Source organism: Gymnoscopelus microlampas, assembly GCF_963454915.1.
Source record: "Gymnoscopelus microlampas genome assembly, chromosome: 22".
Lineage (NCBI taxonomy): Eukaryota > Metazoa > Chordata > Actinopteri > Myctophiformes > Myctophidae > Gymnoscopelus > Gymnoscopelus microlampas.
Genome location: NC_139959.1, coordinates 20,227,924 through 20,253,925, shown reverse-complemented (window position 1 = coordinate 20,253,925; position 26,002 = coordinate 20,227,924). Strand labels below are relative to the sequence as shown.

The window sequence follows — 26,002 nt, the reverse complement described above, 5'->3', positions numbered from 1 at the left end:
GAAATCTCTGAAGGGCTCTGTACCTCATTGATCTTACAATCAATGTGAAACTTGACACGGTTGAAGAGGCCGAGAGAGAGCAAAGAGAGTAAGAGATAAATAATTGAAGAGGTAAATCTATGTTGTAAATCGAGGATAAGCTGAACTGGAGCTCTCTCTTCCCTCAGGGCAACTGAATATTATGGTACTTTTCCACTATCAGCTCAACACCACTCAATTCTACTCACATTTTGGGTTTTCCATTAGGCAGTCCCAATTCTTTTGAACATTTTCAAAAATACATACAAATTATACATTATACTTTTTCTTTTTGGTGTGGGTGTGAGTGCCTACAGTATCAGTATAGACAACAGGTTTAAAAAAGCAGTGAATTTTCAGGCAAATCATGGTCAGTATCATGTCAGTATGATTCATGGTCAGTATCATCATGGCCAGTATCATGGTCAGTATCATGGTCAGTATCATGTCAGTATCATGTCATTATCATGGTCAGTATAATGTCAGTATCATGTCAGTATCATGGTCAGTATCATGTCAGTATTATGTCAGTATCATGGTCAGTATCATGGTCAGTATCATGTCAGTATTATGTCAGTATCATGGTCAGTATCATGGTCAGTATCATGTCAGTATTATGTCAGTATCATGGTCAGTATCATGGTCAGTATCATGTCAGTATTATGTCAGTATCATGGTCAGTATCATGGTCAGTATCATGGTCAGTATCATGTCAGTATCATGTCAGTATCATGTCAGTATCATGGTCAGTATCATGGTCAGTATCATGGTCAGTATCATGTCAGTATCATGTCAGTATCATGGTCAGTATCATGGTCAGTATCATGGTCAGTATCATGTCAGTATCATGGTCAGTATCATGGTCAGTATCATGGTCAGTATCATGTCAGTATTATGTCAGTATCATGGTCAGTATCATGGTATAATGTCAATAATTAATCAGCGCAACCCACACTGTCAGTTAACAAGTAATAAACTATACATCAATAGTAATTCATTATAAATAACAGTTTTTTTCTCTCTCTCCTCCGCAGTTTCCCAGCAACCAGGAGGCATGCCGGGTTTCGGCGTCAACGGCATGACTGGAGGAGACCCGTGTATGTCGGCCCCCGCTTACGCGGCGCAGCCCGGCTCGGCTCACGCCGTGATGGGCCCCTACCCCCTGCCTCCGTCCTACTACAACCACCCGCCTCCGCCCTACGAACAGCTGTTCAACACGGACAAGAAGTAACGTCAGGAACGGGGGTGGGTGGGGGGGAGGGAGAGGCGGGAGAAACAGCCAACGAATGCATGGGAAAGAAAAGAGGAGGCCGGGGTGTCCAGGGCAGGGGGGACGGACCCCTCAGACCTCCCCTTCCGTGTTTGGTGACATCATGAGAGGGACAGAGGACAGGAAGTGACGTTACTGTCTTTTATCATGTGGACTTGGAGCCTCACACTTAATTTTGAATGGACCTACTGTAGACTGTAGCGAGTACTATGTTGTACTGTGTAGAGACACGCACACAAACACGCACTCGCTAGCTCACACACACACACACACACACACACACACACACACACACACACACACACACACACACACACACACACACACACACACACACACACACACACACACACACACACACACACACACACACACACAGACACACACTCTCTCTTTCTCTGTGTAAATCTATCTAAATGAGATACATGGACCATGTGAGCCTGGTTGGACTACAGTCCAGGCGAATGTGGACATGTGTGTCTCTCTAGCAAACGCAATCACCCAACCTTCTTTTAGACCCACATGGAAATGTTGGTGTTTCACCTGGGAAATGAAGGTGACGTGAATTTTGGCATGCAAACTGAACGTATGAATGTGTTTTGAGTTTGCCCTGCATTGTCTTCTACGGTTCGATTTGTTAAAAAAAGAAAACAACTTTTCTTAACCATTTAAGCCCTATATCAATACGATGCGAGAGTGCAGACTAGCCAACACCAACTCGAGACTTCTATATAAAATGTGTTTGTTGAATGACAAATAGCGAAACTAGCTGATCCATAACCTTGTGACATGCTGTGAGCTTATAGATCTGCTATTCTCACTATTTTTGTAATTAAAAATATGAACAGTTTGGACAAATATTGACAAATTTGCCCGAAATATGGACCCCCCAGCGTCAATATTTTTATCATACATTTTTTATTACATTTTTAAATTGTGATATTATCAAACCGAACTATCAAACATAACGCAGTGTACATTTCCTTAATTCAGTCCGACCAGAAGCAGGGATAAAACATATCCCCACCGGCCATGCAAATTAATGACCAGAGGGGGGTATCGAAAGCAGAGGCAGAGGCAGGGACACCTGATTGGGTAGCGAGGCCGCCTGGGAAACAGAAGGTCCCAGGTTCGATTCCCGGCCCCGGCTATGTGTCTAGGGGTCCATGAGCCAGATACTTAACCCATAATTACTTCCCCCTGAGCTGCTCAATATGACCACCTGAGCAGCCATCAGCTGGGTGAAGCTGAAACTGAATTCCCCCTGTGGGGTTACATTACATGAGTGGTTCCCAACCTTTTCTGGACCAGGGTGCACTTGAAAATCTCTAAAGCGCTCGCCGCCCACCCATCTGACTACCTAACACGGCAACCGAATTGAACCCCACTTTCAGAACCACTGGATTATCGGTCCGTGTTTGCACTTTGTGTTTGTTTTCGGTAAACATTGTAGCGGCCCTTTGGAAAGACTTTAGCGTGATGTAACTGTTACTACACAGTAATATGCTGTAACTTATCCCTAAAAATATGTTTTTTTGTTTTGTTTATTTGTAATGACGGAATGTGTGCATTTCTTGATTGTTTTGTGATTACAATGAATTGATTACATCCTTGTAAGATTGTTGTAATAGTGTGGATGCCATAGGCAAGTATATTGAATGCACATATTCTTATATCCAGCCGCAAAAGCTTGATTTAGTCTCTGCCGGGGGGAAACCTCATACGTCCAAAACTGTTACTTTTCAGGATTCAAATTCAAAAGTAGCAAATCTAGACTGACATTCTGTCTAAAATCTGAAAAATATAAGAGTAGCAGATCTACAAACTCCATACAATTAGTTGTAATTGGCTTAATAATATACACAAACGTCTTAAATTGTGAATGTAATGTCCAGTCAAACACTAATTTAAACACAAATCTTTTAGCCTTTTAGGCTTTGTAAACAAAAAAATGCACAGGGCAGATAATAATTTTATACTTTCAAAATATTTAAAACAATAGGGGAAATAGACAATCTTCAAGCTCACAACGTGTCGCATCACAATGCGTTGTGAGCTTGTACGTCTGCTATTTCCGCTATTTTGGGAAAATGTACAGTATGATTGTTTTTTTTACATGGAAACAATTATGATGATTATGCAAAATATGAAAAAAAAAAAACAATTGCGATTATGTAGTAATTGTAACAGGCCTAGTTCAGGGGCCTCTATAGAGTATACCGCCAAAAGCATTTTCATTTCTGGCCTTAAGGGGGCGTCACACATGCCAAAAGTTAAACTGTATCTAAATGCACCTACAGTATCTTACATCTTATACAGTTGCAGCAAGATTTTGGCACACTACTCCTACCGCAGTTTTCGTGCCACATACATGTGTAATAATATTATGTCAAATCAGGAATCGTGCGTTTGTAATTTTCTAAGTAATTTTAATTGATGTGAATTACTGCATTACATTTCTCCAATTCAGAAACCCTATGAGGTGCAAGTACCACTCTTTGTAAGGAGCTTCAAAATCACAGCCCTTACTCTCCCAAAACAATGAATATAATAACATGAACCATAGGTCATAGAATCCAGCATTTTGCCATGGATTCCTTGGGTCATGATGATGCAACTCCCCAAATAGGCCCTTCCCATTTCTGCCTAACTCGATTTATTTTGCTATTTTGAATTTGCTTCTTAATGCACACTGGCATAACATCTGGGTTGTGTTTCAGACACAAGTTTTAAAGGGATTCTAGTCTAAATATGTTTTCCTGTTCTTCGCCTTACTTTTAATACAGTTAGGCTACATGTTTGTTTTTAGTGCATTATTTCTCTGTATGAGTTTATGGATGTTCAGACAACTAAACCGGACAGACACGGTTCTCTGTTATGATGCCCAATGCACAGCAGAAATATTTGAAGGCAAAAGCAGACGATTGGGCAGCAATGTCATTGCTGTGATCCCAGCATGCATTGCACACAGTCATCCACAGCTGGAAATGGAGTTCAGGAATTAGCAAAGAGCAAAGTCTGTAGTCAGCAAGAGATTGCGGTGCCTTGGTTGAATAACTGGTCAACAACAAATACCCAGGTAATATACCATATGCAGATAATTTGTAAAGAAATGATGCAAATTGTTTGAGTTCTTCTTTTCCTTTTCTGAGTCTCGACACTAAAATGTAGCTACTGAGTTCAAGTGTTCCACGATTTATTTGTTTTTTCTTTTCTGAACTAGAGGTTGGCCCCATTCTGTCTTAAGCAGACATGTTGACGACATTCAAAACTTCTGATGGGCTTTTATTGATGGTTGTTGCTGATGTCTGCCTTGTCAAATCTGAGTGTGTTGCAGAGAGTACATTTAGCTTCGCAGACTTTCTTACCATCCCCGTCAATAACCACAAACGTTAATCTCCACACAGATGATGTTCTATGTCTTTTTCTCTCTATGCTTTCTCTTGTGGTTTGCGTTTCACCTCGCTTAAGAAAACATCTGTGGTTTTCAGGCATGCACTGCACTGCACTTGAGATTAGCTGCGTTTCAATCCGCTGTTCATGTTAAGCGTCCTTCAATATATATAAAACCGAAGATTAAAGAGTTTAATATGGAAATGAGATCAATTCCTCACAGGTAAATCCATTTCGGATTCACTTAAAGTACTCGAGACCTGTGCGGTAATTATGGTTCTGACCCGTACCTGTGAGACTAGTCAACATTTTGGACTGGATCTGCTCAGGTTCCGGGTTTTTGGTAAGATGGATAAGATCAGAATCAGGATCAACTCTATTGTCACATCACATGTTTTCAGGTGTAAAGAAGTGGGTGAAATTATTTTTTTGTGCAAGCTCCATCCTTCATAGTTTTAAAGAAAGGGGGAGGGGCAGAGAGTGGGAGAGCAAGAAGGGGAAAAAAAGTAACCGGTCAAAAGAAAAATTGCAGATATGTACATTTATACACAAAGCATAACAAGTAGTATGTAGTTACAGTATACATGAAGTTAGACATATAAGGTGTAAAAAGTAGCAGGTACTATGTACATGAGGTTAGACATAAGGTGCAGGTTGAAAAAGATAGCAGCAGCTGCAGTATTTGACTGGAATGGTATACTGTAGTCTAATAAGGTAAAAAAAAAAAAGAAATGATTGTGGAGAACCATGGAAAAACGTGTGACTCCACTCAAACACTCAAATTATTTTGCAGTTGAGGAGGTTACTCCTTTCATGGTTGTTTAGTCGAGGTCTGTGAGTTTTTTGTGAGTTGCGTCAGAGCATTCATCTTACAGATGACTTGTCTGAATATCAGCAGTACTACTACAGTATGTATATTGTGCCTGGTCCCATGGGCCTAATTGCATTCTCTCACTTTGGGTTCCATGGCAGAAAATGTTCATGAAACGTTGCCATTGCATAATGTGCAAGTAGATATGTATAAATAACATTGTTTGACCTTTTTTCACATGATATGCAACAGATAATTTTGTAAGTTTGTATCAACATTTTGTCATGTTCTCACCATTTTGTCTTTCCCCTTTATCCTCCTGCTGCTTCTCTCTTGATTCTTTAACATGAAAATGATCACTAGCTGTCTGTGACACAATTGTAAATAAAGTTCACTTCTGATAAGAGGATTTTGACTCACTGTGGAACTGAAGTCACATTTCCCCTTGCAGTACGCAGTGGTGGAAGGAAGAAGTACTAACATGTTTTACTTAAGTAAAAGTATCAATACTACAATGTAAAATACAAGTAAAAGTCTGGGTAATCAAAACTTACTTGTGTAAAAGTACAAAAGTATTGGCATCAAAATACACTTAAAGTACCAAAAGTAAAAGTACTCATTGTGCAGAATGTCCCGCTTCACAAGTTGTCATGTCTAAAATGTATGAACAATCTTTTTAAAGTAGGGGGCTGAAGTGATTAATGTATGTTTTGTAATAATAAAAACCTACAAAGTAACTAAAGTTTTCAAATAATAGTGGAGTAAAAAGTACAATATTTGCCTCTGAGATGTAATGAAGAAGTAGTAAAAGTATTGAGTAAAGTAAAACATACCTCAAAATCTACTTAGTTACTATCCACCAATTGCCGTATGTTTTATGAACTGGGCTTTTTTATTTGTCTTTTGAACATGCATAAACCCATGGCACTAGTACGAACAAACTATACATTTATGAGAAATGTAGTTTGTATAACTACAGCTACATAAGTAAGTAGTAACATTTTTATTTTTTTAGCGCTAAATTGAGAATGTGCATCTGGGTTAAATTTGACTGAGCTGTCACTGCGTTGCAGATGTCGTTTTTAGCCGCCAGCTGAAAGCGCGGCTCTGTATTCACTCTGACTCTGACCCGACAGATTTCCGACATGTATTCAACACTTTTTTTGCGTGATTGGCTGTCGTTTAAGCCAATGGGCGCTCTCGTCCTCCCAAGCTATGGGACTAGACACGCCTCTCTCAGTGGATTCGTCTGAGCGCTAGCCGAATTTGGCTAACAGTTAGCTTGTATGCTTGTATGATGTTACTAACTGTTTTTAGCCAAACGCGGTAATGTCCACTCTCCATTAGTTCTCGACGCAAGTAGGGATGGAGCTCGAAAACCGGGTACATTATATACCCGGGCATGAATTTATCGAGACCCGGGTATCGATAAGCTTTAGCCTTGTCGAGCCTGTTATCGAGTGCAGCGGCCCCTGACGTCATGTCTAAACTATCAAAACAAGAGGCGATCAAGAAATAAATCTAATCACTCACGCTGGCACAAACATGTTGGTCTAAAAGTGTATTGATAGCTGCAAGTTGTGCCAAACAGCGCTGCCCGGGTTAACAAGGAAGAGGAATTTTATTGGCTCACTACATCACTATTTTAAGGGGGCTGTAAGCGTCCATTTGGTTCCATTTGTACACTCGGGTGGTTGCGTCGTTGTTGTGTTTACATGTGCGGTGCAGCGGTGAAACTGCACCGAACGAGTGAAACGCTCAAAAGTTTCACTCGTCCTCTTCTACCCAAGGTAGCAAGTCTCCGTTGACAATTTTAATTATCCAATTGATAATAATCCGTTTGGGATCTCCCTGTGAATGAATAACTAGTGTTGCTGAGCGTGTCCGTCCCTCAGTCTATCGTTGCCGAAAATGGCAGATCTACAAGCTCACAACGTGGTGCGAACAGACGCAGTGTGAGCTTGGAGATCGGCTATGTTTGGTGCGTGACACCGTCGTACGATGAAGTATAAATTGCGCTTTTAAAGTGACAGCACACAAATTAACCGTTTCTTCAATATTATTTTCCAAAAGTAAAAAGGTCACTTGCCTTCTGTCTGTTACTCTGTAAAGTACTGTATTTGAAGGCCCTAGTAAAATGTAGTGCGAGTGATATATTTTGGTTAAAACAAAGAAAAAATAAATATGCATTTTTTGTTATAAAGAGTTGAAGAGACATGGAGATTTTATAGTAATTATTACAGTACTATTCATAATATAAAGCCATTTAACACTTATTGCACATTATATGAATGGTTGTTTTAATGATAGGCAACAATATTTTTAACTTTTGTCATTTTAATTTCAGATAGTTGTCAGCCACAAACACACACACACACACACACACACACACACACACACACACACACACACACACACACACACACACACACACACACACACACACACACACACACATCCTTTATATTGGTAGCCAACTGATGAACCTCTCTGTTGAGTTATTTTGGTTGCATTGGAATGGCTGAGATTTCATTTTAAAGACCACTTTTACATTTTGTGCTGCAGATTGGGGCAAAAAAAGCCTGCCGCTGGCGGCTATATTATGACTTTAGTCATTTCTTGTTTTTATTCTGATTGTGTGCACTGAAAGTGTTTGACTGCTCTACAAAGTAAACCGAAGGTGACAGCATGGGATACTACATACAGAAACATCCATTTTAGTTAATAAATTGCATACAAAATATGTTTCTGCCAAGGTGAAGGCAGGAAATCAGGTGTGGGATTGCTCAAGGAAATAACTAAAATCACATTTCAATGTATTCTTTATTTCCAACCATATCAAACTTTGCATGACACTGTTCCTTCTCTTTGTAAAGCATTGGCTATCCAGGAAGCAGAACATGTTTTTTTTTCTTTTTTTCCATTTAACCACATTAACCATATTTCCCTATTCTGGGCATGTCAGAACAGGCGAACATGGTCGAAAATAGGTGAACGTTCGGTGAAAAAATCTACAAGCTTGTCGATCGGTTCTTTTCACTACAGAGAAGCGGTATACAGGGGGGGTAAAAAGGAGGGGACCAAGTATAGACCCCTGGGGGAACCCCGGTCAACCAAGTATAATACGGAGGTTAAGACAATGCCCCAACACTGCCGTTCTGTTGCTGAAGCTCGAGTTGGGGGACGAAAAAAAGAGCAGAATCCATTATAAGACTGAAATCAAATACAGTCACAGGGGGAAATGGCTCACTCATTTACATCATATCCAAATCGTAAGGACATACACCGGCTACATTTACATGAGCACAATATCCACAATACTGACTCATATCCCATTCACTGCATTTCTGGGGATATACCATTTACACACACATTTCCAATTTCCCTATTTTCTAGGACTATGACAAAGCCTGCCAAAACACAAACTTTGGCACTAGGGAGGAAGTGAACAGTGATGCAGTTGCAGACTGGACAGAAATATGTCTAATTCATGTTTTATGTGTTTTAACTGTCTTGTTGCAGGTGATCGAGGTAACATAAAATGGCTAATCTTACACACATGAAGTAGCATTATGACTAGGGGGTATTTTGATGGTGGCTGTTTGTATCCACAATGTTTGTTTTGATGTGTAGGCTAGTAATGTCCTCCATGCTTAGCAGTTTAGCTTAGCAGCTAAAGCTAACTTGCACTGGGAGGTGGTGACTGCAGAGGCTCCAAGCTGCTACTCTGTGATTCTGTTGTGATTAATTTCTTTGTTTAAATGTCAGTGTGTGTGCTGTGGCCAAGAGTTGCTACATTTTATATCTTAATAAATTGTTGTATACTTGTATAGCCTACTAACTATATAACGTTACTTTTGCCACTTTTTGATGTCACATGTTTTACTAATCACTGTTAAACATGAAATAATAATGCATAGTCTTCACTTTACAACAAGGCCCATGATAACGTTAGCAAATGGTCAACACACTCTTTACGAATGTCTTACGAATCATATATTAAACATGAAAGATAATTCTAGTAATTGTTTGGCATCTGCATTCATGAAAGCCAGGTAGTTTGCAACAGGTAAGGAGAAAGTCACATTAACAGACAGTTGTAAATGATGAACTGTCTTCACTTTACTATAGAGCACATAATAACATGTACTAAGGATTTATAGATATTTTAGGAATGTTTTACAAAGCATATGTTAAACATGAACAAACACATTAACAGACAGTTGTAAATGATGAACTGTCTTCACTTTACTATAGGGCACATAATAACATGTATTAAGGATTTATAGATACTTTAGGAATGTTTTCCCCCCGTGGTTTCCAGACAATAAAGCGGAGGGGTTATAGAACAAATATAAACGGGCAGCTGAAATATTACAGAAAGATTGAGGGAGGGGCGGAGCTAGAGAGGAAGGGGTGGAGCTAGAGAGGAAGGGGTGGAGCCAGAGAGGAAGGGGTGTAGCTAGAGAGAGGAAGGGGCGGAGCTAGATAGGCGGAGCTAGAGGGGGAAAAGGCGGAGCCAGAGAGGAAGGGGCGGAGCTAGAGAGAGGAAGGGGTGGAGCTAGAGGGGAAGGGGCGGTGCTAGAGAGACACTATAATATAGACACTGACACTATATATAATATAGACACTATATTATAGTGACACTAACACTATAATATAGAGACACTATAATATAGTGACACTAACACTATAATATTGACACACTAACACTATAATCTATAATATAGACACTATTAGTAAGTATATTAGTTAGTTATATATTAGTATTAGTAAGTATATTAGTTATGCGATAGTAGTTAGTTATATATTAGTATTAGTAAGTAGATTTATAGATACTTTAGGAATGTTTTCCCCCCGTGGTTTCCAGACAATAAAGCGGAGGGGTTAGCTGAGGCTTGAACCTGTTACCTGCGGCTCACTAGTCAGTGACTTTATCCATTCACCTACAGCTGTTTCCTTGGAATCTGTGGTTCTGAAACATTTTGTTGTCAACCCCCCAAATTGACATGTATTTGGGCAGTGGACCCCAATGTGAAAAGATGTAGTGTCAGGGCCCCCCATGAAAAATATTTATATTTATGCTGTAACACATTTTTTTAAAGTTATTTGTCTTGTTTGTTGTTCAAGTCAAAGCACCAGGAAGGCTGTACTTGTCAGCCATCTGTTAGCTCAATGGGTTGAGACGCAGTATTCATGATCCAGAGGCCATGAATTCAAATCCCATTGATGTCTTTCCTATGATTCTTTCCTTTGCAGACTGGCTTCCAGAAGATCATTTGAAAACTACCAGGAAGGCTATATTTGTCATCCAACTGTTAGCTCAATGGGTTGAGACGCAGTATACATGATCCAGAGGCCATGAGTTCAAATCCCATTGATGTCTTTCCTATGATTCTTTCCTTTGCAGACTGGCTTCCAGAAGATCAACTGAAAGCTACCAGGAAGGCTGTACTTGTCAGCCATCTGTTAGCTCAATGGGTTGAGACGCAGTATTCATGATCCAGAGGCCATGAGTTCAAATCCCATTGATGTCTTTCCTATGATTCTTTCCTTTGCAGACTGGCTTCCAGAAGATCAACTGAAAACTACCAGGAAGGCTATATTTGTCATCCAACTGCTAGCTCAATGGGTTGAGACGCAGTATACATGATCCAGAGGCCATGAGTTCAAATCCCATTGATGTCTTTCCTATGATTCTTTCCTTTGCAGACTGGCTTCCAGAAGATCAACTGAAAACTACCAGGAAGGCTATATTTGTCATCCAACTGTTAGCTCAATGGGTTGAGACGCAGTATACATGATCCAGAGGCCATGAGTTCAAATCCCTTTGATGTCTTTCCTATGATTCTTTCCTTTGCAGACTGGCTTCCAGAAGATCAACTGAAAACTACCAGGAAGGCTGTACTTGTCAGCCATCTGTTAGCTCAATGGGTTGAGACGCAGTATTCATGATCCAGAGGACATGAGTTCAAATCCCATTGATGTCTTTCCTATGATTCTTTCCTTGAGTGGGTTCGATTCCCACTCCAAGTCATGTGTCCCCGGTAACTTGGGGCAACGGATAAATTGACTGATAGCCTTCGTGATGCTTCCCTTTGCAGAATAACTTCTAGAAAAACAAGTTAAAACCACCAGGAAACCTGTAACTCTCAGCCAACAGCATAGCTCAACTGGTAGAGCGTCTGTCCAATGACTTGACTTGACTTGAGTGGGTTCGATTCCCACTCGAGTCAAGTGTCCCCGGTAACTTGGGGCAACAGATAAATTGACTGATATCCGTAGAATAACTTGTAGGAGTGTGCTGGTTCAAATCCAGTTCAACCCAGGACCGAGCGGTCCTGGGTTCGATTCCCACTAACGTCAAGTCCCCGGTAAATTGGGGCAGCGGATAAATTGACTGATATCCGTAGAATAACTTGTAGGAGTGTCCTGGTTCAAATCCAGTCACCACCTTAGCACCTTAGTACTACCCCGGGCCCTATTCCTACTCCTCCCCCTACTCTAGGCCCTACTCCTCCCCCTATTCCTACTCCTCCCCCTACTCTGGGCCCTTCTGGGACCTACTCCTACTCCCCGACTATATTCCCTCTTTACTCTACCCCTACTCTACTCACTACTCTACTCCGCCTACTCTACACACCCTCTATCTATCTCAGTAACTGAGACCGAATTGGCCAGATTCGGTTTCAGTTACTAAGGTGGTGACTGGATTTGAACCAGGACACTCCTACAAGTTATTCTACGGATATCAGTCAATTTATCCGCTGCCCCAATTTACCGGGAACTTGACGTTAGTGGGAATCGAACCCAGGACCGCTCGGTCCTAGGTTGTGCTGGATTTGAACCAGCACACTCCTACAAGTTATTCTACGGATATCAGTCAATTTATCCGTTGCCCCAAGTTACCTGGGACACTTGACTCGAGTGGGAATCGAACCCACTCGAGTCAAGTCAAGTCATGTTATTGGACAGACGCTCTACCAGTCGAGCTATGCTGTTGGCTGAGAGTTATAGGTTTCCTGGTGGTTTTAACTTGTTTTCTAGAAGTTAGTCTGCAAAGGGAAGCATCACTAAGGATATCAGTCAATTTATCCGTTGCCCCAAGATACCGGGGACACTTGACTCGAGTGGGAATCAAACCCACTCAAGTCAAGTCAAGTCAAGTCAAGTCATGTTATTGGACAGATGCTCTACCAGTTGAGCTATGCTGTAGGCTGAGAGTTACAGGTTTCCTGGTGGTTTTAACTTGTTTTTCTAGAAGTTAGTCTGCAAAGGGAAGCATCACTAAGGATATCAGTCAATTTATCCGTTGCCCCAAGTTACCGGGGACAATTGACTCGAGTGGGAATCGAACCCACTCAAGTCAAGTCAAGTCATGTTATTGGACAGACGCTCTACCAGTTGAGCTATGCTGTTGGCTGAGAGTTACAGGTTTCCTGGTGGTTTTAACTTGTTTTCTAGAAGTTAGTCTGCAAAGGGAAGCATCACTAAGGATATCAGTCAATTTATCCGTTGCCCCAAGATACCGGGGACACTTGACTCGAGTGGGAATCGAACCCACTCAAGTCAAGTCATGTTATTGGACAGATGCTCTACCAGTTGAGCTATGCTGTAGGCTGAGAGTTACAGGTTTCCTGGTGGTTTTAACTTGTTTTTCTAGAAGTTAGTCTGCAAAGGGAAGCATCACTAAGGATATCAGTCAATTTATCCGTTGCCCCAAGTTACCGGGGACAATTGACTCGAGTGGGAATCGAACCCACTCAAGTCAAGTCAAGTCATTGGACAGACGCTCTACCAGTTGAGCTATGCTGTTGGCTGAGAGTTACAGGTTTCCTGGTGGTTTTAACTTGTTTTTCTAGAAGTTAGTCTGCAAAGGGAAGCATCACTAAGGATATCAGTCAATTTATCCATTGCCCCAAGTTACCGGGGACACATGACTCGGAGTGGGAATCGAACCCACTCAAGTCAAGTCAAGTCATGTTATTGGACAGACGCTCTACCAGTTGAGCTAAGCTGTTGGCTGAGAGTTACAGGTTTCCTGGTGGTTTTAACTTGTTTTTCTAGAAGTTAGTCTGCAAAGGGAAGCATCACTAAGGGATATCAGTCAATTTATCCGTTGCCTCAAGTTACCGGGGACACTTGACTCGAGTGGGAATCGAACCCACTCAAGTCAAGTCAAGTCATGTTATTGGACAGACGCTCTACCAGTTGACCTAAGCTGTTGGCTGAGAGTTACAGGTTTCCTGGTGGTTTTAACTTGTTTTTCTAGAAGTTAGTCTGCAAAGGAAAGCATCACAGTAAAGACACCAGTGGGATTTGAACTCATGGCCTCTGGATCATGTATACTGCGTCTCAACCCATTGAGCTAACAGATGGCTGACAAGTACAGCCTTCCTGGTAGTTTTCAGTTGATCTTCTGGAAGCCAGTCTGCAAAGGAAAGAATCGTAGGAAAGACATCAATGGGATTTGAACTCATGGCCTCTGGATCATGTATACTGCGTCTCAACCCATTGAGCTAACAGTTGGATGACAAATATAGCCTTCCTGGTAGTTTTCAGTTGATCTTCTGGAAGCCAGTCTGCAAAGGAAAGAATCATAGGAAAGACATCAATGGGATTTGAACTCATGGCCTCTGGATCATGAATACTGCGTCTCAACCCATTGAGCTAACAGATGGCTGACAAGTACAGCCTTCCTGGTGCTTTGACTTGAACAACAAACAAGACAAATAACTTTAAAAAATGTGTTACAGCATAAATATAAATATTTTTCATGGGGGGCCCTGACACTACATCTTTTCACATTGGGGTCCACTGCCCAAATACATGTCAATTTGGTGGGTTGACAACAAAACGTTTCAGAACCACAGATTCCAAGGAAACAGCTGTAGGTGAATGGATAGAGTCACTGATTAGTGAGCCGCAGGTAACAGGTTCAAGCCTCAGCTACAGCAGCAAGTCAGGATGTCAAATCAAATAGGTATTATTAGGAGTGAAATGGTTGTGTTTCTTCACCCCAACTGCACATGACAGGAGTTTTATATCAGTTTACATGTACGTTATTTTCAGTGATGAAGACAAACCGCACAGACGTTCACTGTACTTTAGTACATTTTGTAAACTTATGACTCTGAGTAGAGTATAGCCTGGCTTAAACAAACAAATAACAACTTAGTATAGTCAGATTATTTTTTACACAACTTACATTTTGTAATCAAACTACCGAAACGAAAGTTGGTCACCACCGAAACGAAAGTTAAATCCGAAAAAATCACTAAGTGTGGAGGCCAAAATCGTCCCCCCAAAAACCTGTTAGGAGTACGTTTCAGGCAATTTAGAGTTGATTGGTAGTACTTTGTAGTGACTTTTTTGGTCCCTAACATTCATCGAGCTCTGGACTTAGTAAATTTATTTTTTCACCATTGTGTCACTACCGAAACGAAAGTTTGTCACTACCGAAACGAAAGTTAAATCCGAAAAAATCACTAAGTGTGGTGGCCAAAATACTCCCCCCAAAAACCTGTTAGGAGTACGTTTCAGGCAATTTAGAGTTGATTGGTTATTTTCGTTTCGGTAAAATTTATTTTACAGAAACGAAAGTTAAATCCGAAAAAATCACTAAGTGTGGAGGCCAAAATCGTCCCCCCAAACAACTGTTAGGAGTACGTTTCAGGCAATTTAGAGTCGATTGGTAATTTTCGTTTCGGTAAAATTTATTTCACCGAAACGGTTTTAACTTGTTTTTCTATATACTTACTAATACTAATATATAACTATCTAACATACTTACTGATATATAACTAACTAATATACTTACTAATACTAATATATAACTAACTAATATACTTACTAATATATAACTAACTAATATACTTACTAATACTAATGTAGTGTGTATGGGGTAATTTAGTGATTAATTATCATTAAATGTCATGAATATCAATGAAATTATATATCACCAGTTTACCAGTTTTTAATACAGATCAGTCTCATAAAATCTGAAGGATTTTGAATTCTTGGCTGAGGCAGGGTCATAGATCATCCAACAATATACAAAAGACAAACAAGTTTTATTTCTAATCAAGGAAGTTTTATTAACTCAAAGGCATAAGCCATAGGAAATATTAATGTTCCAATACAGCCGTACAAGATGTAATTTCTGCTGTGGTCCCTGATTAGAACTTTTTGTGCTAAAAATGGTATACTAATTGTTGTGAGCTCCTAGACAGAAAGAGATAGAAAGAGGGGAAGGTAGGTGAGGGCTGAAAAGAAATAGAAACAGTAGTTAAAGAGCCCTGTCAATAAGGTGATGAAAACAAGCCTAATACATATACAATCCTATTGCCGTTGCACATCAGATGATGGGAACAGACCTGTGATTGACAGGGGTCACTTCTCAAGTAGCGTTCTGGGGCTGTTGGTATTTGTCGCCTGCCTCACTGCCTGCCTGCCTGGCTTTCTTCACACTCCTTAAGTGCCAGCAAATCTTCACTGATTCAACAGCCGTCTTCATGCTGGGTAGACCAACTTTTCTTCGACACTCCTCAAGTGCCAGCAAGTCTTCACTGTTAACAACAGCCGTCTTTTATTCTTCTTTAGAGTCTATATTCTTCACGAAAGAGAATGTAGGTGATACTTTCTCTCTCGACTTTCCACTTTCCACTTTCAAACTTTCGACTTTCGACTTTCCACTGTCCACTTTCGACTTTCCACTGTCCACTTTCCACTTTCCACTTTCCACTGTCCACTGTCCACTTTCCACTGTTGTGTTGAAAGGCACAACTTTGATTCCTTTGCAGTAGTTGAACGCAATATGTAATGACTTGAAAATGTCAATGAATCTTGTAGCTCCCGTTCAAATTGAACAAAACAAAAATACACCTAACTGACACTAAGACAAGAAAAGGGGAGGATAACATAGATGAGACCAGAGAAGACGAGACCTAGACTGGACTGGACATTGGTCACTAAGAGATGGTCTTTTATTCTCCATCCTAAATACCATGCGAAACTCAATCCTCTGCCTGTCATTGGCTCAAACACAGGAAGGTATGTTTAGAAAGAAAGGGGGGGGGAGAAGAGAAATCTGAACCCACAACAACACTAATTAACTCAACCTAAAGTTGATTCTCTTACAAGGATTTATTCATTATATTATCGATATTCTCCCATTGTAACTTAGTGTCACGCATCTGGTTCCTATTTAAAAATAATATTGGAAATATATTGGAAATATAATGAATAATAACAATCAAATGATAATATAAATGTACCTTCATGCATAAGTGAAAATATGATAAACAGTTGTACTTAATCATACTGAATGTTACAAATATAACAGCAAGCTTACACAGTAGGACACGTAATAACCACTTGTTTAAAATGGATAATTAACTATGAACGTATGAAACGAACTCTGCCTCAATTCTTTGAGGAGTGCTTGAGGATCGATGATCTCAAGGTCATAAATGGATAATTAACTATGAACGTATGAAACGAACTCTGCCTCAATTCTTTGAGGAGTGCTTGAGGATCGATGATCTCAAGGTCATAGGTCGCAGGCCATTTGGTTGGAAGCAGAGCTCTCCCTGTGACAGCCAACTGTCACAGACTGCAAATTATGGCATTATTTCCAGTTAAATTTGTCCCAAGTTCGTGTCCTGATATCATGGTTCCATGTCAGCAACATTGTCAATCCTAGCCAGTGGGTCTAGGAAACTCTGTGTGTATGTCCGTGCACATCAGTATATCTGTGCGTGCATGTGTGTGTGTGCGTGCAGGGCACGTAGACTGCAGGATGTGTGTAAACAGAGCTGTTTGGGGCATTTGACCTCTGGGGTCAGCGGCTCCTTCTTCATATGCTTGTAGAGTTGTGTTCATATGCATCAGCAAAAATGGAGATCCAGTTTGGATCGGTGAATGGTTTGATCATAGTGGAATATTCAATTGATAAACCCTCCCCCAAAGCTACTACATAATCCCCCCTTGACAAATGAAAGATGACGTCAGGAGCATCTTGGAATTTGGCAAAGTAGAGAAAAAAGAAGAAGAGGATCAATTGAATACATCCACATGTTAGGCACTGTTCATGCACCATCTGTATGTGTCACGGCAAGAGGATATCTAACAGACAGAGTTGAGAGATAGAATTAGAGCGGTAGAAAGTATTGTTGAGAGTGAGTCTTTAGTAATATAGCTGAGCTATACTTATCTATGAGTATAATATCACTGAGACAATATAGGACCGTTTGAAGTTTAAAACTCAAATGAACAAGCACTAACTAAATCAATCAAAATTAATCATGCATGCTAAATACTGATAACTTTGATATTGGCTGGCTCGGATCTTTGACTTTTGGTGGCTAAAGAGGGAAAGTCCGGCCTAAATTTAGAGTATCCCTCGTCTTTCAAGTTCAGCGACTAACAGGTCACGGATAGATTGGTTCTCATGATCGTCATCCTCTGTGTCACTAGGTGACTCCATTAATTCCTCTAGTTCCCTGTACGGGGAGGAAGATCTAGATCGGTCATCAGTAAAACTGAGCTCCCGATATGAGCTACGGTTTTGCGATGGACATTGAGAACCATTGTCTGAGGAACGGTATTGATTGTCACCCCCCTTTGACTCCACGGAATAGACCTCCTGGGAGTCAGATGGTTGTTGCTTGTTGTTCTTGTTTGTCATGTAAACTCTATTGGCATGCTCTCGTAATTTAGTGCTATGCATCGTTATGGGGTCCACCATGTGCATTAGCGGGTTGCGGGTACTTGGATGGAGGTTTTGGACAAAGAGTGTCTTAAAATTCACGTCTTCTTCCATGTCAACCTCCAAACGCATGCCAAAATAAGCATTTCTCAGCCTGTTGAAATAGATATTTGGTAACTCATTTCGTTCTTGCTTAGTATGCATAGCGATAGTCAGGTTTCCTTTGGCATTGGGGTCAGAGAACTCAACCATCAATTCCTGCTTGATTACATCGTAGTTACCCAGAATTATTGGTGACTGCCTCATCAAGAACTTCCTCACCTCACGATCGGAAGTGGCATTTATTAGATAGAGCTTCTGATCTACTGTGGCCTGGGGATAGTCTGTAAGATGCATGTCAATATCCATTAAATACAATGCTGTGTCAGCAGACCCCTTGGTCTCAGGCTCAAACTTAGTCATATGTCGTGCAATCTTGTCTAGCATATGATTATTTAATGGAGAAAGAGGTAGTGCGGGCTGAACATCTTCTGCCCATGGAGGCATGTGTTGAGCAAAAAGGCCACCTTGGGCCCCAAAAGGGTGTAACTGCTTTGTGGCAGCTTGGGGGTCAGGGGGCATTGAAGCTGGTGTTGGTACATGTTGGACTGACATGCTATTTTGGGCCCTGTAAGAGCCTGGGTAAATGTATGGTGCCGGTGTTTGTAAGTCCTCATTTGAGTCGAGGAACAAAGCCTGCCTAAGTTGTTCAATTCTCACCTTTTGCTTAGCAATCTTGGCTTCGGCTTTGTTTAAAAGGTCATGGCACTTGCGGTCAGAAGTGGCAGTATCTTGGGCATCGAGGAGGGCTTCCTCGAGCCAGGAAACTTTCTCTTCCAGTTCAATATTATGCTCATTCGCCTGTTTGAAGCGTTTTTGAAATTCAGCAGCAGTGGCCTCGCTAGCCTTGGCCTTGTTGCTTTCAAAATTTGCACTAATTTGGTGAGCAATAACGCTTTGTTCCAGGTTTGTCACTTGGTCTGCGGCGAGGTCGAGGCCACGAGTCTGACGAGCTGACAGTTGACATTTAGCATCTAAAGTGTCCTGTTGTATTTGACAAAATCTATGAAGGTTGGATAAAACCATTCGAATGACGTTAGAGATGTTTGATGGTTGCTTTGAATCAACCAGTTCAGCTGTTATAGCTTTCAGATTATCATGGATAGTGACCTCAGCCGCTCCTGCCAATTTGTCAAGATAACCTTTGTCAAGATCCCTGGCTAACAGTCCGATGACAACCTGAACTTGATCAAAGGTGTCTGGGTCGTTTGGCGAGGCAGACATTTTGAGCTATGAGCAATATTGCAAAACTTTCTGGTGGAAGAAAGTTCACCAGCGCACGCTTTTATAGGGATAATGAGAAGCCCTATTTAACGTTTAGTGGGGCTAAGGTTGTGCACAACTCTTAACTTTAGATAAAGTGAAGAATTTCACCACTAAACTTATCAAATGGGTATGGTTTATACCTACCCAACGTAGCACTAGGACGTGCACGGTTATAGATGAGATTGACTGATATCTACCTGCGATTCAATTAAGGAATGCAATTGACTGACATTCGACTTGATAATGAAATTACAAGGAATGCAACTGACTTAAATACAACTTTAGAATTAAATAAATAATTGCAGGGAATGCAATCATGAGATTGACTGATATCTACCCAATATTTAATTAAACAAACCGTAAGGAATGCAATTGACTGACATTCAACTTGAAAATTAAATCACAAGGAATGCAATTGACTTAAATACAACTTGGAATTAAGTAAATAATAGCAGGGAATGCAATCTAATCTGTTTTGAAGCACAGGGAATGTGGCACATGTAAACCAACTTAAATCAACCTGTACTAAGGATGACTCATATACAACTGGCTGTTACGAAAACCGCCAGGAATGCACCCCAACAAAGTGTAATAAAATACACTAGGGAACGGTCGACCTGGCTCTGTTTGGACGCACAGACTTAATTTCAACTCACTGCGACAAAGTAAATGGGAGACTTAAATCACCACGTGCAATGACAAGGGATGTCAGTTTGATTAACCAATGAGTAATTGACAGATCAAAAACACCCCATCATAAGCACGGAATGCTTTTTAAAATAGACTTAACGTCAACGCGGACCACTAATTTAGGGCCAGATACTTATCCTACAGTAAGGAACACTGCACGACTTTTAACCAACAGGTAGAGAACTCCTGATTTGGTTAAAAAAAAGCTGGACCACGGAACAGAGTAGCTAATTCTGTTCAGCCCAGTAAATGGTACCAAAACATTTGAACGATTTGGGAACGTAAATTGACAATAAGTCACAATTTGCCGGACTCTGCTATTTAGCCAACAAAGTGTGTCTTTTATATATCGCTGAATGATATTTATGAATAAACCTCAGCCTCACACGGGGCGCACCAATTATGTAGTGTGTATGGGGTAATTTAGTGATTAATTATCATTAAATGTCATGAATATCAATGAAATTATATATCACCAGTTTACCAGTTTTTAATACAGATCAGTCTCATAAAATCTGAAGGATTTTGAATTCTTGGCTGAGGCAGGGTCATAGATCATCCAACAATATACAAAAGACAAACAAGTTTTATTTCTAATCAAGGAAGTTTTATTAACTCAAAGGCATAAGCCATAGGAAATATTAATGTTCCAATACAGCCGTACAAGATGTAATTTCTGCTGTGGTCCCTGATTAGAACTTTTTGTGCTAAAAATGGTATACTAATTGTTGTGAGCTCCTAGACAGAAAGAGATAGAAAGAGGGGAAGGTAGGTGAGGGCTGAAAAGAAATAGAAACAGTAGTTAAAGAGCCCTGTCAATAAGGTGATGAAAACAAGCCTAATACATATACAATCCTATTGCCGTTGCACATCAGATGATGGGAACAGACCTGTGATTGACAGGGGTCACTTCTCAAGTAGCGTTCTGGGGCTGTTGGTATTTGTCGCCTGCCTCACTGCCTGCCTGCCTGGCTTTCTTCACACTCCTTAAGTGCCAGCAAATCTTCACTGATTCAACAGCCGTCTTCATGCTGGGTAGACCAACTTTTCTTCGACACTCCTCAAGTGCCAGCAAGTCTTCACTGTTAACAACAGCCGTCTTTTATTCTTCTTTAGAGTCTATATTCTTCACGAAAGAGAATGTAGGTGATACTTTCTCTCTCGACTTTCCACTTTCCACTTTCAAACTTTCGACTTTCGACTTTCCACTGTCCACTTTCGACTTTCCACTGTCCACTTTCCACTTTCCACTTTCCACTGTCCACTGTCCACTTTCCACTGTTGTGTTGAAAGGCACAACTTTGATTCCTTTGCAGTAGTTGAACGCAATATGTAATGACTTGAAAATGTCAATGAATCTTGTAGCTCCCGTTCAAATTGAACAAAACAAAAATACACCTAACTGACACTAAGACAAGAAAAGGGGAGGATAACATAGATGAGACCAGAGAAGACGAGACCTAGACTGGACTGGACATTGGTCACTAAGAGATGGTCTTTTATTCTCCATCCTAAATACCATGCGAAACTCAATCCTCTGCCTGTCATTGGCTCAAACACAGGAAGGTATGTTTAGAAAGAAAGGGGGGGGGAGAAGAGAAATCTGAACCCACAACAACACTAATTAACTCAACCTAAAGTTGATTCTCTTACAAGGATTTATTCATTATATTATCGATATTCTCCCATTGTAACTTAGTGTCACGCATCTGGTTCCTATTTAAAAATAATATTGGAAATATATTGGAAATATAATGAATAATAACAATCAAATGATAATATAAATGTACCTTCATGCATAAGTGAAAATATGATAAACAGTTGTACTTAATCATACTGAATGTTACAAATATAACAGCAAGCTTACACAGTAGGACACGTAATAACCACTTGTTTAAAATGGATAATTAACTATGAACGTATGAAACGAACTCTGCCTCAATTCTTTGAGGAGTGCTTGAGGATCGATGATCTCAAGGTCATAAATGGATAATTAACTATGAACGTATGAAACGAACTCTGCCTCAATTCTTTGAGGAGTGCTTGAGGATCGATGATCTCAAGGTCATAGGTCGCAGGCCATTTGGTTGGAAGCAGAGCTCTCCCTGTGACAGCCAACTGTCACAGACTGCAAATTATGGCATTATTTCCAGTTAAATTTGTCCCAAGTTCGTGTCCTGATATCATGGTTCCATGTCAGCAACATTGTCAATCCTAGCCAGTGGGTCTAGGAAACTCTGTGTGTATGTCCGTGCACATCAGTATATCTGTGCGTGCATGTGTGTGTGTGCGTGCAGGGCACGTAGACTGCAGGATGTGTGTAAACAGAGCTGTTTGGGGCATTTGACCTCTGGGGTCAGCGGCTCCTTCTTCATATGCTTGTAGAGTTGTGTTCATATGCATCAGCAAAAATGGAGATCCAGTTTGGATCGGTGAATGGTTTGATCATAGTGGAATATTCAATTGATAAACCCTCCCCCAAAGCTACTACATAATCTATAACTAACTACTATCGCATAACTAATATACTTACTAATACTAATATATAACTAACTAATATACTTACTAATAGTTTCTATATTATAGATTATAGTGTTAGTGTGTCAATATTATAGTGTTAGTGTCACTATATTATAGTGTCTCTATATTATAGTGTTAGTGTCACTATAATATAGTGTCTATATTATATATAGTGTCAGTGTCTATATTATAGTGTCTCTCTAGCACCGCCCCTTCCCCTCTAGCTCCACCCCTTCCTCTCTCTAGCTCCGCCCCTTCCTCTCTGGCTCCGCCCTTTCCCCCTCTAGCTCCGCCCCTTCCTCTCTCTAGCTCCACCCCTTCCTCTCTAGCTCCGCCCCTTCCTCTCTAGCTCCGCCCCTCCCTCAATCTTTCTGTAATATTTCAGCTGCCCGTTTATATTTGTTCTATAACCCCTCCGCTTTATTGTCTGGAAACCACGGGGGGAAAACATTCCTAAAGTATCTATAAATCCTTAATACATGTTATTATGTGCCCTATAGTAAAGTGAAGACAGTTCATCATTTACAACTGTCTGTTAATGTGTTTGTTCATGTTTAACATATGCTTTGTAAAACATTCCTAAAATATCTATAAATCCTTAGTACATGTTATTATGTGCCCTATAGTAAAGTGAAGACAGTTCATCATTTACAACTGTCTGTTAATGTGACTTTCTCCTTACCTGTTGCAAACTACCTGGCTTTCATGAATGCAGAGCCAAACAATTACTAGAATTATCTTTCATGTTTAATATATGATTCGTAAGACATTCGTAAAGAGTGTGTTGACCATTTGCTAACGTTATCATGGGCCTTGTTGTAAAGTGAAGACTATGCATTATTATTTCAAGTTTAACAGTGATTAGTAAAACATGTGACATCAAAAAGTGGCAAAAGTAACGTTATATAGTATACAAGTATACAACAATTTATTAAGATATAAAATGTAGCAACTCTTGGCCACAGCACACACACTGACATTTAAACAAAGAAATTAATCACAACAGAGGCCTGTTCCTCAAAAGAGAATTAAAGCTTAAGCCTGGCTTTAACACCTATCCTGGCTTAATTTAGCCAGGATTAGGGCTGAATCGGTTCCTCAAAAGCTGAATTAGCTTGAAGATTAGTTTAGCCAGTTCACCCGGGCTAAGTTTAGCCATGAGCCGATTCCTCAAAAGAGAATTGAAGCAATCCTACCTTAGTTACCATGGCAATTTAGCTGTGAAGTTAGCCTGGTCAGGAGCAGGCTAACAGCCAAGCTTACTTAATCCAGTGCCTTGTTCTTCAAGTTTTTCCACAGTTAATTCAACACATGTGTTTGAATATGGACTCATTTTAATGACCTTGCATTCAAATAAAATGAAATAAATACAATCAGATATAATCAAATTAATTATATTACTGAAATAGTGTGTGACCATGAATCATAATTGTTTCACAATGACTCATGGGATGTCATTGTCACTCTGTTAACACTATAGTTCATATTGTTGTTAGATGTTTGATAATATATAACAGATTTTTTTTTTCACTGAATGTAAGTCAATGAGGAGCATATTTTAAATGATCAATTTCTAGTCAATGGAGAAATTATTTTTTATTTCTTGTCCACCTTTGGAGTTACATCATGATGGCAAGGTAACTACACAACCCAAACCTCTACCAAAGTGGTCTTGCAAATGTGGGGTTATTGCGTGTCTCGCCCGTCCCCCCCCCCCCCCGTCCCCCTGTCCCCCGCTCATCCCGTCGCGGCCCCCAGTCGCGGTCAACCCCCCGCGGCGTCCCGTCCCGTGCGTCCCGTTGCCGTCCCGTACCGTCGCGCGCGCGCGCGCACACACACACACACACACACACACACACACACACACACACACACACACACACACACACACACACACACACACACACACACACTCTGTGTGTGCTTGCAATACCTTGCCACAATGCCACGCTTTCTCCCTGGATCTATTTATTGCGGTCGCGTTTCCTTTCTCGCTTATAATACATTTTAGATTTTACTTCCTTGTATGATTTCATGAGCTGCTGCAATGCTGCTGTTCAGCCACAGAGAGGAACGCCGCTCTGGTTTTGGACTCCATGATTGGTCAAGTTCAAGGATTCTGCTATCGACTTTCATGGTCTTTTATAGAAATATACGTGAAGCCTGGCTTCATTATCCTGGCTGGACATAGCCTGGCTTGACAAGGCCTAGCTCGACAAAGTCGCTCCTTTTCAGCCTGGCTTTGCTTCGAGGAACGGAATAAACGAGGCTTATATGGACCCGACTTTGTCAAGTCTGGATTTGGCTTAAGTCCAGGCTTAGTTTATTCACCTTTTGAGGAACAGGCCCCTGAATCACAGAGTAGCAGCTTGGAGCCTCTGCAGTCACCACCTCCCAGTGCAAGTTAGCTTTAGCTGCTAAGCTAAACTGCTAAGCATGGAGGACATTACTAGCCTACACATCAAAACAAACATTATGGATACAAACAGCCACCATCAAAATACCCCCTAGTCATAATGCTACTTCATGTGTGTAAGATTAGCCATTTGATGTTACCTCGATCACCTGCAACAAGACAGTTAAAACACATAAAACATGAATTAGACATATTTCTGTTCAGTCTGCAACTCAAGCCCCCAGAACCCAGTGCTTGCGTTGAAGCGAAATGGACATGCTGGCCATTCGTAGGTACTGCAGCTTAAAACGGATGGGGCCACTGCAAATGTACGAGCAAAAACGGTTTCGACCAATGGGCTTGACTCACGAGCTTGCGCACAAGCTTGCGCACAGGGACGCGCACCTCTGTGACGTAAAACGCGTCACTTCTGTGACGCAGAACGGATCACAGTGGCCCCAAATAGGCTACGCCCATCACACTTTACAACCCGGAAGAAGGGGTGAATTCGCTTCATGCGCTGTGTGAGCAACTCAATGCAAGTGGACGGGAGGCGATATCCGGTGCCCTCTCTATTATTTTTAACTCTATGCTGCAACTGCATCACTGTTCACTTCCTCCCTAGTAGGCTACTGCAGGTGTAATGCAGGTAATCAGTGTGTTCTGTGTTGCCAGATTTTGCAAAAGAAACAAGCGGACAGGTCTATGAAAACAAGCCCAAAAGAAGCAACTAGGCTCAGGCTCATGATAACGTCTGCAAATGGTTTACATACTCTTTACGAATGTCTTACGCATCATTTGCTTAACATGAATGATAATTCTAGTAATTGT

General features: G+C 40.8%; 1 protein-coding gene across 1 annotated transcript in view; it reads left to right on the top strand.

The window, feature by feature from the left end:
• vopp1b (VOPP1 WW domain binding protein b) overlaps positions 1–1,249 on the top strand; it is a gene marked incomplete at its 3' end in the record, with an annotated part of 46,758 nt that extends 45,509 nt beyond the window's left edge. The window contains exon 5 of the mRNA XM_084048620.1: positions 1,053–1,249. Within this exon, the coding sequence (XP_083904746.1) occupies positions 1,053–1,249 (197 nt within the window). The remainder of the gene's footprint in view (positions 1–1,052) is intronic.
• Positions 1,250–26,002: the final 24,753 nt, after the last annotated feature.